General features: G+C 40.2%; 1 protein-coding gene across 1 annotated transcript in view; it reads right to left on the bottom strand.

The window, feature by feature from the left end:
• Positions 1-1222: 1222 nt before the first annotated feature.
• KCNC1 (potassium voltage-gated channel subfamily C member 1) overlaps positions 1223-14599 on the bottom strand; it is a gene marked incomplete at its 5' end in the record, with an annotated part of 109455 nt that continues 96078 nt past the window's right edge. The window contains 2 exons of the mRNA XM_080617860.1: positions 1223-1898; positions 4733-4921. Coding sequence (XP_080473986.1) covers positions 1834-1898; positions 4733-4921 — 254 coding nt within the window. The 3' untranslated portion in view covers positions 1223-1833. The remainder of the gene's footprint in view (positions 1899-4732; positions 4922-14599) is intronic.

Below are 14599 nucleotides of genomic sequence, written 5' to 3'. Positions count from 1 at the left end.
TTGAAGTTTTCCTTGATTTTTCCTTTTGGAGTAGAGTTTTTTGAAGACAAGGTCCAGCTGCAGTTGGCATTTTTGTTTATAATTTAGCACTTACCAGAGCCATGAGTGTTTCTTCTGTTTTTTTTTTTGTGGTTTAATGTCTGCTTCGTCCAGACCATAGGGATACAGTTCCCTTACATTTCCATTCTCAGCAGCAGTCGCAAATGCCGTAGCTTGCCTAGAAGGTTGCCAACTCTTTCGAAGTTTCATACATGAGGATAAAGGTGTATCCTTCCTTATAAAAGTACTTTAACAAAAATGCTCAAGCAACTAGAATGCTGTTGATACATAGTCCATAGTTGTCATTTGTAGCATCTAAAGTGAAATTTAATCACACTGTGTTTCTCAGTTCTTAGTGCTGCATGTTTTGTGTGGCAAATAAAGTGCAACTTGGATGTCTGGATTTCTTTCAGAGTTTCGTATCAGGTGGACTGCTGTGGCTCAGTGAAGAACAAGTGAAGGACGGGCCCCAAAGAAGTAAGAAAAACTGAATTCATTTAGTCAGCTAAAAAGACAAACTTTTATTATTGTTGGGGAGGGAAAAGGAAGATACCTAGATAAATATCGGGGTTTTAATCTTCCCTCATGAAGTTACTAATGGTGAGAGTTCTTTAGACATCAGTTGTATCAAGTGTTTGCAGGCTTCATTTATTATCTACTAACCAAAATTAGCGTTGTAGAACCAAAGCAATACCAAGCTTTTCTCCTACATTTCTGTTGAGAACACTGTATTTATTCAAGATTTTAGAAGCAAGTCTCTGGAAACCCCTGATCGCTTCGGAAAAGGATTCCCCTTTACACTATACAGCAGGCACTGAAACCATGATACAAAATTTATTTCATGCTAGAATTGTTTTGCATAACATTGTGCATGCATTTTACTCAGTACTAAATTGCATACAATGCTGTTGTCTTGTTTCTTAAACTTTGAGACCGTTTATACTTGAGTATTCTCCTGATTTTGTACTATAAGTCCCAGTTTTAAAATACCACCTGTTTTGTTTAAAATTCATACTGATTACGTAATATGAACAATTTATGGAGGGTCTTTACGTTGGATCTATACATCAATAAAATACAACATAACCAGAGCTGGAAAATTAGCCAGCTGTTACTGTCAGGTCCAAAGGAAGGTCCCATGTGTCACAAGCATGCCAACAAAAACAGACAGGAAAAAGTTGTTCTTATTTTTATACACTTCTAGTTGGATTAAAAGTTCTTGATTTCCATGTTGGTGTGATGAACTGTGAAGGCGTGGTCAATATGACCGATGACTGCCTGATTGCACTTTTTAAAACCATTACTCTGTATCTTGTATACAAAAAGAAGCTATCCATAGCAAAGAAATGTACAGTTTTATAATGTTTTACATTTTGGCTACAACACTGTATGTAAAAGTAAAGAGCTTTGAAAGAAAATATATAACTTTGCTTTTTTTTTTTTCTTTCTTCTTAATCATACATTTGCAGTGTTTCTTGGGTTTTGTTGGGGTTTTTTGGGGTGGGTTTTTTTTTTGGTGGGTTTTTGTTTTGTTTTGTTTTGTTTTCTTCATGCAATTCATGCTATGGAACGAAAAAATAGATTAAAAAAAAAAAAAAAGGATCTTCTACAGTTTTGTTACATTTTGGCCGTAGAAAAAGCCTGCATCTCTAGTACAACTCCAAACTCACGAAGAATCATCCATAAAACCTGCATGGAGCGAGTTAACTTTGTCCAAATGAGAAGGTCTTCTATGCCTGCACAGTTCCACACAGATGTTTATTAGCCATCAATGTTCATCTCCATCTTGCCTTGTCAGGTCACTCTGACTGCCTCTGTTGGCATATATTTAGCAATGACTGGACTTTCTTTGCAAAGATCTGCATGTAAAGAATACAATCAGTACTTGAGCTTCTTCCCTGTGCTTTTCACATCAAGCTCGGCATCTTAGTGTTAAAGGAAGGAGGAAAAGGTGAAATAGCTACATGCAGAGGCAGCCATATTCTTCTTCAACAGGATTTTTTTTTTTTTCCCATGCAGTCAGCCAGACTGAGACCTCTCTACAGTGTGTCTGAGTATTGCTTTCAGCTTAAAATAGGTGCCCATGCAACGTTTCATCCTACTGTGCTTGTTTGCTCAAACTCCTGCAGGGTTCCTATGGCTCAAAAATATCCTGAGAAAAGCAAAATCTTCCATCGTTGGTATGTTTCAGCATTGACTAAATTCCTAACCCATTCCATACAGAGCCAGTTGATCCACCATTAGCTAAAATAAGCATAAACTAGCAGGATGCACCAGGAAGAAAACTATCTGGTGCATCTACCCTTCATTCTATGTACTGATACCATGCAGCGTGTATGGCCCACCAGTTCTATGTAAATGCCTGCCTATTGTCATCTGAGTGCTATTTAGGAGTGTTGTCACCTAGCATCAGGAGTAACACCATTTCCAGCAGGTGCTACTGTGAGACATTGCATCTTCAGACTTAGTCACCTGGATTATATGCAACATAGCATAGGCTAATTGAAAATAAAGCTTTTTAGACCATTCTCTGCTACTGATCCATGCTACAAAATAGATGGGATGGGAGACCAAGAACGTCTCACTGGACTAGGAGAGCTGTAGGGCGCAGACACTGAGGATAATCCTATCGCTTTTCCACTTATGCCAGCTATGCTGTTAAGGCTCCGTGACATTTCGTAACCTTCATTTAAAAGAAAAATGCAAAGTACAGCATTGGATCAATGACAGAATGGACTAAGAATGAGGTCAACATTGTAGCCAGTTCAATACCATCTGCATGCATGGACATGCCGAGAGTAGTATCTCTTGCAACATGACTCAGAAGGCCATTGAAGTACAGAACAAGTTTGTTTGTTTTTTTTTAAATGTATATATATAACCACCCCCCCACCCCCCCCCAAAACAGCGTTTCTCAAGGATGGTCAGGCTACGTAATTGATCCTACAGGCAGCAACATGGTTGTACCCTAAAAAGAAAAAGAGCCAGTGGGAGAGATTTTTTATGTCTGTCATACACTCGCGCATACCTCTCCCTTCCACTTCATGCATTTTGACAGGCAAAATTAAGGTTTCTGGTATCTTTGGGGGCAGGAGGGGGAAAAGGCAGCACAATCCATAGAATTTATTGTGTTGCTATAGAGATACTACTCCTTTGTTCACAGCACTTTAAAAAGAAAAGAAAAAAACCCAACAAAACAAAATTGCATGCATTTGGTTTCCCTCCCTCCCTCCCCCCATTCTCTTTAAGACATGCACGTAAACAGCTCAGCAAGTGTACAGAGAGTTGCACGAACTATGGATGATTTTCTGTTGGAACAACAATTAAGATGCTCTCAACGTGTTTCAAACAGGCCAACAATATGCTGACATATATGACTCTTTAGCCAACCAGCCTCTGTTTCATTCAGTAACGAGAGGCGGTTGCAGTGCATCGTGAAAACCATACATTCCCCATCCGAAAGGATGTGCCATTTGGAGTGTTCCCCTGATCCACTGGAACCACCCGAACTCGCCCAGGCTGAATGAACGTGGCCAATGCTTATCCAATACAGAATCAAGTAAAACACTTTGCTACAAAGGTAAATTTTAGAGGATATACTTTCATATGAAAGTCTTGTGGTCCAACTATATCTTTGTTGATGATAAGCTTTAAAACTTATAAATACATACACTATCTATAACAGGCATTTACTAAAACTATTGCCCATCATACAATGGCACATGGTAATTCTATACTCCATACTCAGTGTATGGTTACAGCATACAATCTTTGCAGTTTTAAAATATTGACTATATCACATACTATATACAGTACACCAGTGATAAACACTGATTTGAACAGAGAAATTTCTTTTCCAATTTTCCCATTCCTTATCAACTTTGATGCATATATATGTAACTCTAATTTTGGTTGCATGGTTTCCTCACATTATTTGAACAAAACAGCCTATTTTAAGAAGGGAAATTTTCTTATTTGATTTGACTTCTGTTACTAAATAGATTATTCTGACCATTAGCAAACTAAAATGCGGTTACTTCTGAGAGATCTGTAGCTGTCAGAAGCCTGACAAACTAACTGGTAATGGTTTATTTATGAAAGGAAAGTGATTTAGATGGATTATTTTCCAATTGTAAGACACCTGTGCTAACAGATGTTCTCGTATGTTTCTTTTTCTCTGTTGAACTAAACAGCTATGATATCCAAATAATTTGTTTTAGTGCTCTGTTAAGGTAGCCATATAATCATTTCCTATTTCTTGAGGATGTTTGCTTTTGTGTTTTGTCCCTTCCGTCTGCCACCTCCAAGTCTGTGCTCCTTAGAATCTGGTAAGATCTGTGAGCTTTCCAAGTGGCAAACCTTCATTGTTATGAAATGTTAATTGGCCTCTCCTTGGAGGATGGTCTAATTTAAGGACATTGTAGAACATCCTCCACTAAAGTTACTGCACCAGCTGGGGTGGAAGACTTGACTGCCTATCATAGCTGCATAGGGGTAGTTACAGCTCCTCAGGCTTTTCTTTCTGAAAGAAATAGGTTAGAAACTCCAAATGCAGACATCAGGTGGTGGTTTCCAGCCCAAACGTGCATCTATACAGCAAGCGCACTATTGCGTGCTACAGCTACAGCTGACTTTTCTCTTATGTATTTAAAACGGTTGCTAACTATGTGGTTCCAGGACCCCAGCTACATACCCTTTCTTATTCCTCCATCAGGCGGGCAGGGATATTCCCCGGTTGATAAGAGGAAGCAGGGTCCATATCTCTCCCGAGTGCCAGAGCGGGTAAAGGGCAGGCCCTCATCAGGCGTAATAGCCTGGTCTATGTGGGGACAGTCTTCGTTTGCCAGCGCCGCCTTGGCCACCTCACCATTCAGTTTCGAATCTTCAAACATATAAGCAGAAGGCTATTGAAACACTATGTACTGTTTATTAGAGTTCCAGCTGCAAATTAAGGGTTTACAGCTAGAGAGTTCTACAGCAACACTATAAAAGGTAGCACATCTGTCCTAGACACTGCATTCTCGTGCACTGCACCAAAATAAAATAAAGTCTGTTAAGTGGGAGGAGAAACAAAAGGTGATCACGTTAGGGGTAACAGCAGCCACCTGTACTTCCACATAGAGGGGCAGATTCAGAAACGGGCGTGCATTGGTTCCTAGTCCTGTGAGCAGAAGACTGCAGTTAGAAATAGATTATGTTTTTGCATGACATTGGATGGCATATGAATGATCTGTTTGTCATGAAGCCTACTGTCGCTCAGAGCTTTGGAAGAGGCAGTGGACTGTGAGTTGTGTTTTAGTATTTGAGTATATTCTGTTTGTGCTGGTTTATACCTGTGTCCAATATTACTGGGGGGAGAATTCCTGGTCTTCCCCTCCACAAAGTTTACCCAGATTGTTTTATAGGGTTTCTGGTATCAGTCATGCAGAATGGCTGTACACATTTTAGACACACAGAGTACATTATGTATGGAAATACAACAGCAGAATGTGGATTTTTTAAAAAAGTAATCAATTTTCTGACATTTTCTTCTGAAACACGTACAGCATTTGCAATGCCAGCACAGGACACTACATATAAAAAACACTACAGCAGGCCATGAATTTGGAAAATAGAGAGGGTAAGATTTAGCTGTAAATAATTAAAAGAGGAGGTCATATTTGCCCATTTTGCTCCACACATTCCCATGAGGATAGACTGAGAGTAGTATGTTTTCTGTGTGACTTGTTTTACATTAATGAAACAAATTGAAGTGCTACTTAGTGTACAATTTATTTTAGGGCTTCAAAGTGCAAATTAGTGTATTGAGAATATACTCCAAATATGGCACAGCTCAACATGAGTATTTTGGTTGAAGGGAGAAAAAAACAGTCAAAATGTGCTTTCTGAAGTTTCACAAATGCTGAGATATGTTAACTGAGTGGTATTGGCAGCATCCTACACCTCGGTTGCACAATGCTTATTACCTAGAAATTGTAAGGCAGCAGATGGTCCTGCGAGTCTTTAAGGAAGGACAAACTCAACAGATAGATAGACTTAATCTCAGTGCCTCTTCCAGATTCACTTACTTGCTTGTTCTGAATGCTACATGATACTGTAATATATTTTTTCAATGGTTTTGAAGCTGAAGAATAAACAAGCCCAAAAGAAAAAAATACATTAGGTAGAGTTTGAAGGTATGATTCTGGTCCTGTGGTTTCAGACGGACAACATAGATGAGTATTAGGCAAAAGCCTTTTCAAGTTGCACACAGATGCGCACACACAGATGTATATGACACATACTATGCATCTATCCCTGCACCAGTAATTGCATTCTGTGCCTTTACTTATATTTTATTTAAATGTCACTGGTTTGTCACAGAATGAACAGTCTTTTCTGCAGATCTCACCTCTGCCTCCTTTCTTCTCCATGCAGAATTAGCCAATTATTTCCCCAGAGAGGGTGGTATTAATGTTTTGTTTTGTGAGCAAAGAAATAATTAGATCTCTCAATGCATTTTTTAAAATGACAAAAGCTAGAGATGCATTTTAATACATGTAGACATTCATTTTGATACGATTCTAAAGTTTTAAGGTTGCACTGACTTGCAGTTCCTTTCTGTTCATAATGCTCATTGCTATTCAATATCTCTCTTTGCACAAAAACCTGGCATGGCTGCCATAGTAACCGTGACATTGCAGGTACTGAGCTGCTGGTTTAAAAAGCATTTAATTGTGTCTGGAGAGAGCTGCTGTCCTCATGGGGGTGAGCAAAGAACTGGGCTTCTTCGTAAGCCTCTACTGCTACAAGCTGATGGCTCCAGTACTGAAATGAGGGAGGCAGATGTGTCAGCAAAGCTCTGCACTGAAATCACTGAGGCTCCCACTGCTATACCTGAGCCTGCGTTTGCAAACTAAACTGTTAGTGATTGGGGAAGGGAGGACTGGTCCGTTTCTGGATCTCAAAACACCTCTGAGCAGAGTGGTTGTGTGTCTGACTGCTCACTGGTAACAGCCATTGGAAGCAGCTTGTAGGCTCTGTTGTGCTTGAATGACAAGAAAATTGACTTGGAATTATTTTCCTAAATTGCAACTTGAGCTTGAACTTGCATTTGCAGCTTCTTCAGGGTCCTGTAGCACTGATGAATTTTTCTCTATTGAGAAATATTTCTGTGAATATTTCTTTGTTTTGTTGTTGAAAACCCACAACCTTGTTATTTCTATTTAGTAGGAAGAGAACAGAACAGCTGGAAATGTGGACAAACCACTGAACTGCCCTACTGATGTCCATTAGTCCACAATAACAATTTTGCTAAATATTTAGGAAGCAGAGAAATTACCAGCACAGAAGACTGCATCTATTGCTGGTGTATATAAGTAAATGTTGAGTAGTTGTATTCCAAACAATTGTGTGCAGCACCTAATTCTGCGAAGGTAGGACTTGGCAATCAGATGTTGTTTACTATATGATTAGTTTGTTATGGGTATAAAGAAACATCACTGATGTCATCAGCCCATAATTTGAAGTTCCAGTTGTTCACATTAGCAGATCTACATGCTGAACAATTTTAGGAATGAGGTATAAAGATGGAATGAAATGATGTTATTTTAGGTTGATTTCTCAAGTTTCTATTTGTATGTTTTTCCAAGATTGACTTTGTGTTTGAAACAACTTCAGATAAAGCAGACTACTGAAACTATCAGTGTCTGCTGAGTAGATGACTACTTCTAGGTGCTTAGAACTTCTAAGGCTTGATTCTGGCCTACCAAATTCAGGTGAGTCTTCCCACCCCTGCTAGAAGAATCTGAATTAGGCTTGTGCAGTGTTTTTTGTTCTTTAGGTTCTGTTTAATGAAGAAAAGTCAATGTTATCATCTCTGTTTTACAGATTGGTAAAACTACCATGCAGTGAAGTGACTTGCCCACTGCTGCATATGAAGTTATTTACAACAAAATCTGACTCCCAGATTGGGTATCTTATCTACATAATTGTTGTATCTGTGAATACCTAGTTAACTGCACCAGCTTTAAACATTCTCCTGCAGAGAAATGGCTGAGAGGCTGAAGAAAGTATTCAGCAGATCTCCCAGGTGAGTAGTTTGTTTCACGACTATCTCATTTGTGTGGCTTCCACTTTCTTTTTTCCTGTCTCATCTATCTCAATTTGCAGAAAAATGCTATTAAAATGCTGTGGGCTTTCCAAAGCAAAGACTAAATTTCAAAATGGGGGGATGGTTTCTGAAAATTAAAAACAACACCAAATAAAAAACCAAACTGATTTAGGAGAACTGCTGGATTTTGAATTAGTATATTCTGCTTATTGTGGAGAAGCACAGTAGAGACTGCCTATGTACTTGCTGCATGTTTCATTTCTTTTGTCATAGCAAATGATTACACACTGTGTAGTGACTTTACTGGTGCTGCTGGTTTTGACTATAAGCTAGAATCTGACACTGACTCTCCACTTGTTTGAACTGCATCTTATGTTCAGAGTGTCAGTGGCCATAATTGTATGATATTTTCATTGACCATAATCTATTCTTGGAAATGTAGCACTTATACAGAAGTGATTCCTACATGGGGAAAGATACCCCAGTCCTCTTCCTTTAAGCAAACACTGCCATTTCCAACAGCTGTCAAGAAACAAGTTCCTGGTCTACCCTTCTTACTCAGATGTTTTCAGAAACTGTGTGTGGGCCAGAAATGGTCTCAACTCACACTGCTTCCTCTTGGGGTTGTAGCTGACCTTTGTCTCCTGTGAGTCTATAGAGCTATGAAGGGGTCAATCCAAAGACTGGATGAGTTGAAAGACGCTCTTAGGGTGTACCATCTTTAGTCCTTACAGGATTGGAAATCCACTGAATTTTCCAGTCCTTATAGGAACTTCTGTAGGTCTGACTGAAACAGGGATGAGAAAAATTTCACAATTCATAGCATGGTATCCATGCGTATTTATCATATTTATCACATGACCTGTGAGTCAGTATCTGGCTATGTGAACCATGCCAGATTCTTTGACATTGTGCTGAAGAAGATGGGTTCTTCTCTGCCCTATATCAGAATCATGGTGATTAAAGAGACATAGTGCTCTTTCCTTTGGGCACATTAGATCTCTCACTGATCACTGGCAGTTTCTTCCAGAAGAACACAGATTGTTTAAGAATTAAAAGAGACAAGGACCTAGCTTGAGTATCTACAGCTTGAATAGCCATTTGCCATTCCACAAAGACTTGGCTGACTTCAGGGTTCTGCAGCCCTGTTACAAGGGATGGGGTTCACAAGCAGGAAGGAGGTAAGAGCAGTTGAGTGCAAAACAGGGACAGGACTGAGAAAGTAAGTTGCTTGAAAGATGAAGAACTTTTTCTGGAGAGACCTTGTCTAACTAAAATTACATTCCACACCACCAACACCATATATACCTACAAATCAATCTGCAGTTTGTCTGGATCTCGACTGTTCTTTTACAGCCCTGATCTCTGGTTGTCATTATTGTGGCTCATGGTTAGTCGCTCCTGACCAATTGATAGTGTCCTTTGGTTCTCATTTAGAGCTTAAGGGTCATTTTCATTTGTTCATTTTAAATCCTTGTTGCTAAACCTAACATGCACAGTAGTTGTCTAAAGTATCTCATGAAGAAGGATCTCCGTGAGGTCCCTCAGAAGAGACCTTTAATCCAACTGGATCCCTGAAGAAAATAATGGTACATTGTCCATTGAGTGGGATAATAACTCTTCTATTTTTCAGTCCTCTCACACTTTCCTGATAATGTAAAAGGGCTGTTAACATTGCAGACATTAATTGTGTCATACTGTGCTGGCAATGGGAAACTATTTTGGTATAATGGTTTTCCCTGGCTCTTAGGCTGGTGTCAGAATGGTACAGGAATAGAGGTGGCATGGCCAAGGTGAGGATAGAGAACTGCTGTGTTCTAGCTTTAATAAGCCACAAGCCTATTAGCTGCAAGTGGGAAGTAGAGCAGCTGTGAGGCTGCTGTAGTTGCTGCTGGAGGACAGAATTTTCCAGCTGTGTTCTAGAGAAGATGCAAAGATTTTACATTCCTTTTTGCATAATATTTTTGCAGCACCACTTTTGCCTGATACTTCTTGTGCTAAGCAAATTATTATGAAGTCAAGAGTATGAATCCAAGCATTCAAAGACATTTACTTTGATTTGTAGAGGGGTTAAAAGCTGCTCAGCATCTGAAAATACCCATTGACTTTATATCCCTAGATTTTATTTCCCTAGTGAGCTGACTAGGGAAGGTGCCCCACTGCATCTGCTTGTGAACAGAGAATGACTTGTGGATGATGTGATGGTTGGAGGCCATCTTGGGCATGGCGATCACAAAATTACAGAGTTTTTGATTCTTGGAGAAGTAAGGAGGGAAGTCAGCAGAACTGGTACCTTGGACTCCCTTGGAGGGCAGAGTTCGGACTATTTAGGAGCCTGGTTGACAGAGTCCCTTGGGAGGCAGTCCTGAAGGACAGAGGAGTACAGGAAGGCTGGATATTCTTCAAGAGAGACATCTTAAAGGTGCAGGAGGAGGCCATCCCCACATGCCAAAAGATGAGCTAGTGACAAAGATGTGGCATGGCTAAACAGTGAGCTTTGGCTGGAACTCAGGGAAGAAAAGGCAAGTTGATGACCTTCAAAAAAAGGGGCAGGCAGCTCAGAAAGACTACAAGGATATTGTGAGGTTATGTAGGGGGAAAATGAGAAGGGCCGAAGCCCAACTAGAACTTCCTCTGGCTACTGCTGCAAAACAATCAAAAATGTTTTATAAATACATTATCAACGTGAGAAGGGCTAAGGAGAAACTCTATCGCTTATTGGATGTGGGGAGAAACATAGTGACAAAGGATGAGGGAAAGGCTGAGGTAATTAATGACGTCTTTGCCTCAGTATTTAATAGTAAGACCAGTTGTTCTCAGGTCCTAGCCCCCTGAGCTAGAGAGATATGGGGTGCAGAATGAAGCCTCCATAATCCAAGGGGAAATGGTTAGTGACCTGCTACACCACTTAGACACACACAAGTCTGTGGGGCTGGATGGGATCCACCCAAGGATACTGAGGGAGCTGGCAGAAGTGCTCACTGCCTATCTTCCTATCATGAATCAGGAGTCTGGCTAATTGGGGAGGTCCCAGTCAACTGGAAGGTAGCAGATGTGATGCCCCTCTACAAGAAGGGCCGTAAGGAGGATCCAGGCAACTACAGGCCTGTCAGCCTGACCTCAATGCCAGGGAAGGTTATGGAGCAGATCATCTTCAGTGCCATCACAAAGGATGAACAGGACAACGAGGTGATCAGACCCAGTCAGCATGGGTTCATGGAGGGCAGGTCCTGCTTGACCAATCTGATCTCCCTCTATGATTAGGTGATCTGCCTGGTTGATGAGGGAAAGGCTGTGGACATTGTCTATTTGGACTTCAGTAAAGCATCTGACACTGTCTCCCACAGCATTTACCTGGAGAAACTCTTCATGGCTTGGATGGGCATACTGTTCACTGAATAAAACACTGGCTGGATGGCCAAACCCCAAGAGTGGTGGTGAATGGAGTTAAATCCAGTTAGTGGCCAGTCACAAGTGCTGTTCCCCAGGGCTCAGGACTGGGGCCAGTTTTGCTTAATATCTTTTCAGTGATCTGGATGAGGGCATCAAGTGCATCCTCAAGTTTGCAGACAACACTAAGCTGGTTCAAAGCATTGATCTGTTTGAGGGTAAGAAAGCTCTACAGAGGAATCTGGGCAGGCTGGATTGATGGGCCAAGCATGAGGTTTAGCAGTGCTCAGTGCTGGGTCCTGCACTTGGGTCACAAAACCACAACTTGGGCTGCAACACTACAGGCTTGGGAAAGAGTGGCTGGAAAGCTGTACAGCAGAAGAGGACTTGGGGGTATTTAGTGATAGTCAGCTGAACATGAGCTATCTTGTGTCCAGGTGGCCAAGAAGACTAAGAGTATCATGGCTTGTATCAGAAATAGCATAACCAGCAGGGCCATGGAAGTGATTATTCCCCTGTATTCAGCACTGGTGAGGATGCACCTTCAGTACTGTGTTCAGTTTTGGCCCCGTAACTACAAGAAAGACATGAGATGCTGGAGCATGTCCAAAGAAGGGCAACAAAGCTGGTGAAGGGTTTAAAGTACCAGTCTTATGAGCAGTGGCTGAAACCTGGAGAAAAGGAGGCAGAAGGGAGACGTTATTGCTCTCTACAACTAACTGAAAGGAGGTTGTAGCGAGGTCGGTGTTGGTCTCTTTTTCTGAAGTAACAAGTGACTGGACAACAGGAAGCATCCTCAAGTTGTGCCAGGGAAGGTTTAGATTGGATATTAGGAAATGTCTTCACTGAAAGCATTTGAACGGCCTGCCCTGGGAAGTGGTTCAGTCACCATCCCTGGAGGTATTTAAAAGCCATGTAGATGTGGTGCTTAGGGACATGGTTTAGGGGTGGACTTGGCAGTGCTACGCTAACATTTGGACTCAATGATCTTAAAGGTCTTTTCCAGCCTAATGGTTCTGTAATCTATGATTTCTCTTGGAGATGTTGCATGGAAAGGAATTATTTACAGTTCAATTCCCTACTCTCTGGAGTCTCTTAAATTCAAATTTCACTCCTGTTAGCAAGTAATTTCTGTTTTAGTCGCCTGGATAATATTTACTGTCCACTCATCAGTTCCATAAGTGGAATATTGGACTCCATCTAAACTCTTCTGTGCTTCTTCACTGATAAGGGAGGGTTAGAGCATAATAGTGAATCAGGAACTAAAGGAACTAAAGGAACTTCACACTGAGAAAAATGCACTTTTCTTGAGTTGATACCTGGCTATAGTGATTCTTGAGTTAACACAGAATTTACTGACAATTAAGAATAAGATTAGTAGCAATGAGCTTTATTCTGTCCCTCTTAAAAAAAATATCAGAAATATCTGTCAGCTATTTTTTGTCATTCTATCAAAGTAGTGTCTGGGGATGATTGGTGAATATTGTAAACAAAATACTTCACCTAGGACCTGATTCAGAAAAATAATAATTAAGCTTCTGTGCCAGACCATCTTCAGCTACAGAAATCTATTTTTATGGGTTCCAGAGCCTCATGCAGGATTAAGAAATGTGGATCCCATGGGTAGGAGCTCATTTTTGTTGTTGTTAAATATGGTCCTTAGAGTGAAAGGGATATAACTATATTAAATTAGAAAAAGAATTATGTAAAAGATATATTAAACCACAGACAAATTATGATGAAATGATGAAATTACAGCTTGGAGAGTATGGAAGGAACTATAGCGTAGAGAAGAACAGCATAGAAAATATGAATTTAAACCTTTGAATATGAGTAATGATGCATCAGCACTGGCATCACTGGTTTTCAAAATGGCAGTGAAAAAAATCCTAAATTGTAGGTTTGGGAATTTTTTCTGCTGGACAGTAATGAAAATTAATTTTTCCCATGCAGACTATCTGGAAAAAAAAAAGAAAAAAAAAAAAAAAAAAAAAAAAGGTAATGTAACTAAGTAGTTCTGTCGTCATACCATGTACTTACTCTTTGCATTAATACCTTACATCAGCTTTTGTGTCACAATCTCAGTGAAGTTACCTACAGTCTGTGATATTCCTTGTTCTTTTGCATTAAAGAACTGTATTGTAATCTCCTCGGCTGCACAACATGGAGCTCAGGTTGATGGGAATTGGAGAAAAACTTCACAGAATAAAATGTAACAGTCTGTAACATACACAAGTTGCAAGCAACACACAGTAATAACAAGTAAATGTTAACAAACAGAGCGAAAGAGAGAAAAAGAAAATGTGAAGAACATGTAAAAGAATTAAGATTCCTATGTTACAAATCAGTTTCAGTTACCCCAATATTCTAAGGCCATTACAATAAAAATCTTTATTAGTTCTAGGTATCTTTATTAAAGTTTCCTGATTTTTATATTACTGCATATTTTGAAAGTTGCTATGAAGCTCTTCTGAATAGATATCACACTGATGGACTTTACACTGGCACGAGAGCAGAATTTAGTATGCTACATGAATCCACAGAATCCTTCCGACCCAACCTACCTCTTCAGCATTTACTCACCACCAAGTTGACCTGGGTTCCTCCAGTAAGCCGTGTCCCCCAGAAAAGGCACTCCAGTGACGGTGGTGACTGCCTCTCCCAGTTCTAACTGGCCAACATAGTAACATCACTCCCAGAAAATATCACCTTTGAGAGGTAATACCTCTTGAAGTGAGGTGACAGGATGTTGGTTGTCTACCTATTGGTATTACTAGAGGAAATACAGGAGCTCTAGCTAAGCAGATCCAGTACATCTTGCTATTACAGGCATTATTAGATACGTGCTTAATGCAGTGTTGAGAACTGCTGCTCCTGGAAGTGCTGCATTGCAAAGACCAGTGAAAGATCTTTCCTAGTTTTATCCTGACACTTCTGGGGTTTCACTTATACCTATCCTGGACTCCTGAGAGTCTTACTAACACCATATTCTGTAGAGTGCTGTGAGTTGTTGACAGGTCAGGTAGAGATTGCAGGAGAATGCAGTCAGGTGAGTCATGCTAGAGTCTTATATTACTG

This window comes from Psittacula echo (assembly GCF_963264785.1).
Source record: "Psittacula echo genome assembly, chromosome: 5".
Classification (NCBI taxonomy): Eukaryota; Metazoa; Chordata; class Aves; order Psittaciformes; family Psittacidae; genus Psittacula; species Psittacula echo.
Note: the sequence above shows the minus strand (reverse complement) of the source record. Positions and strands in the feature narration are given on the sequence as shown.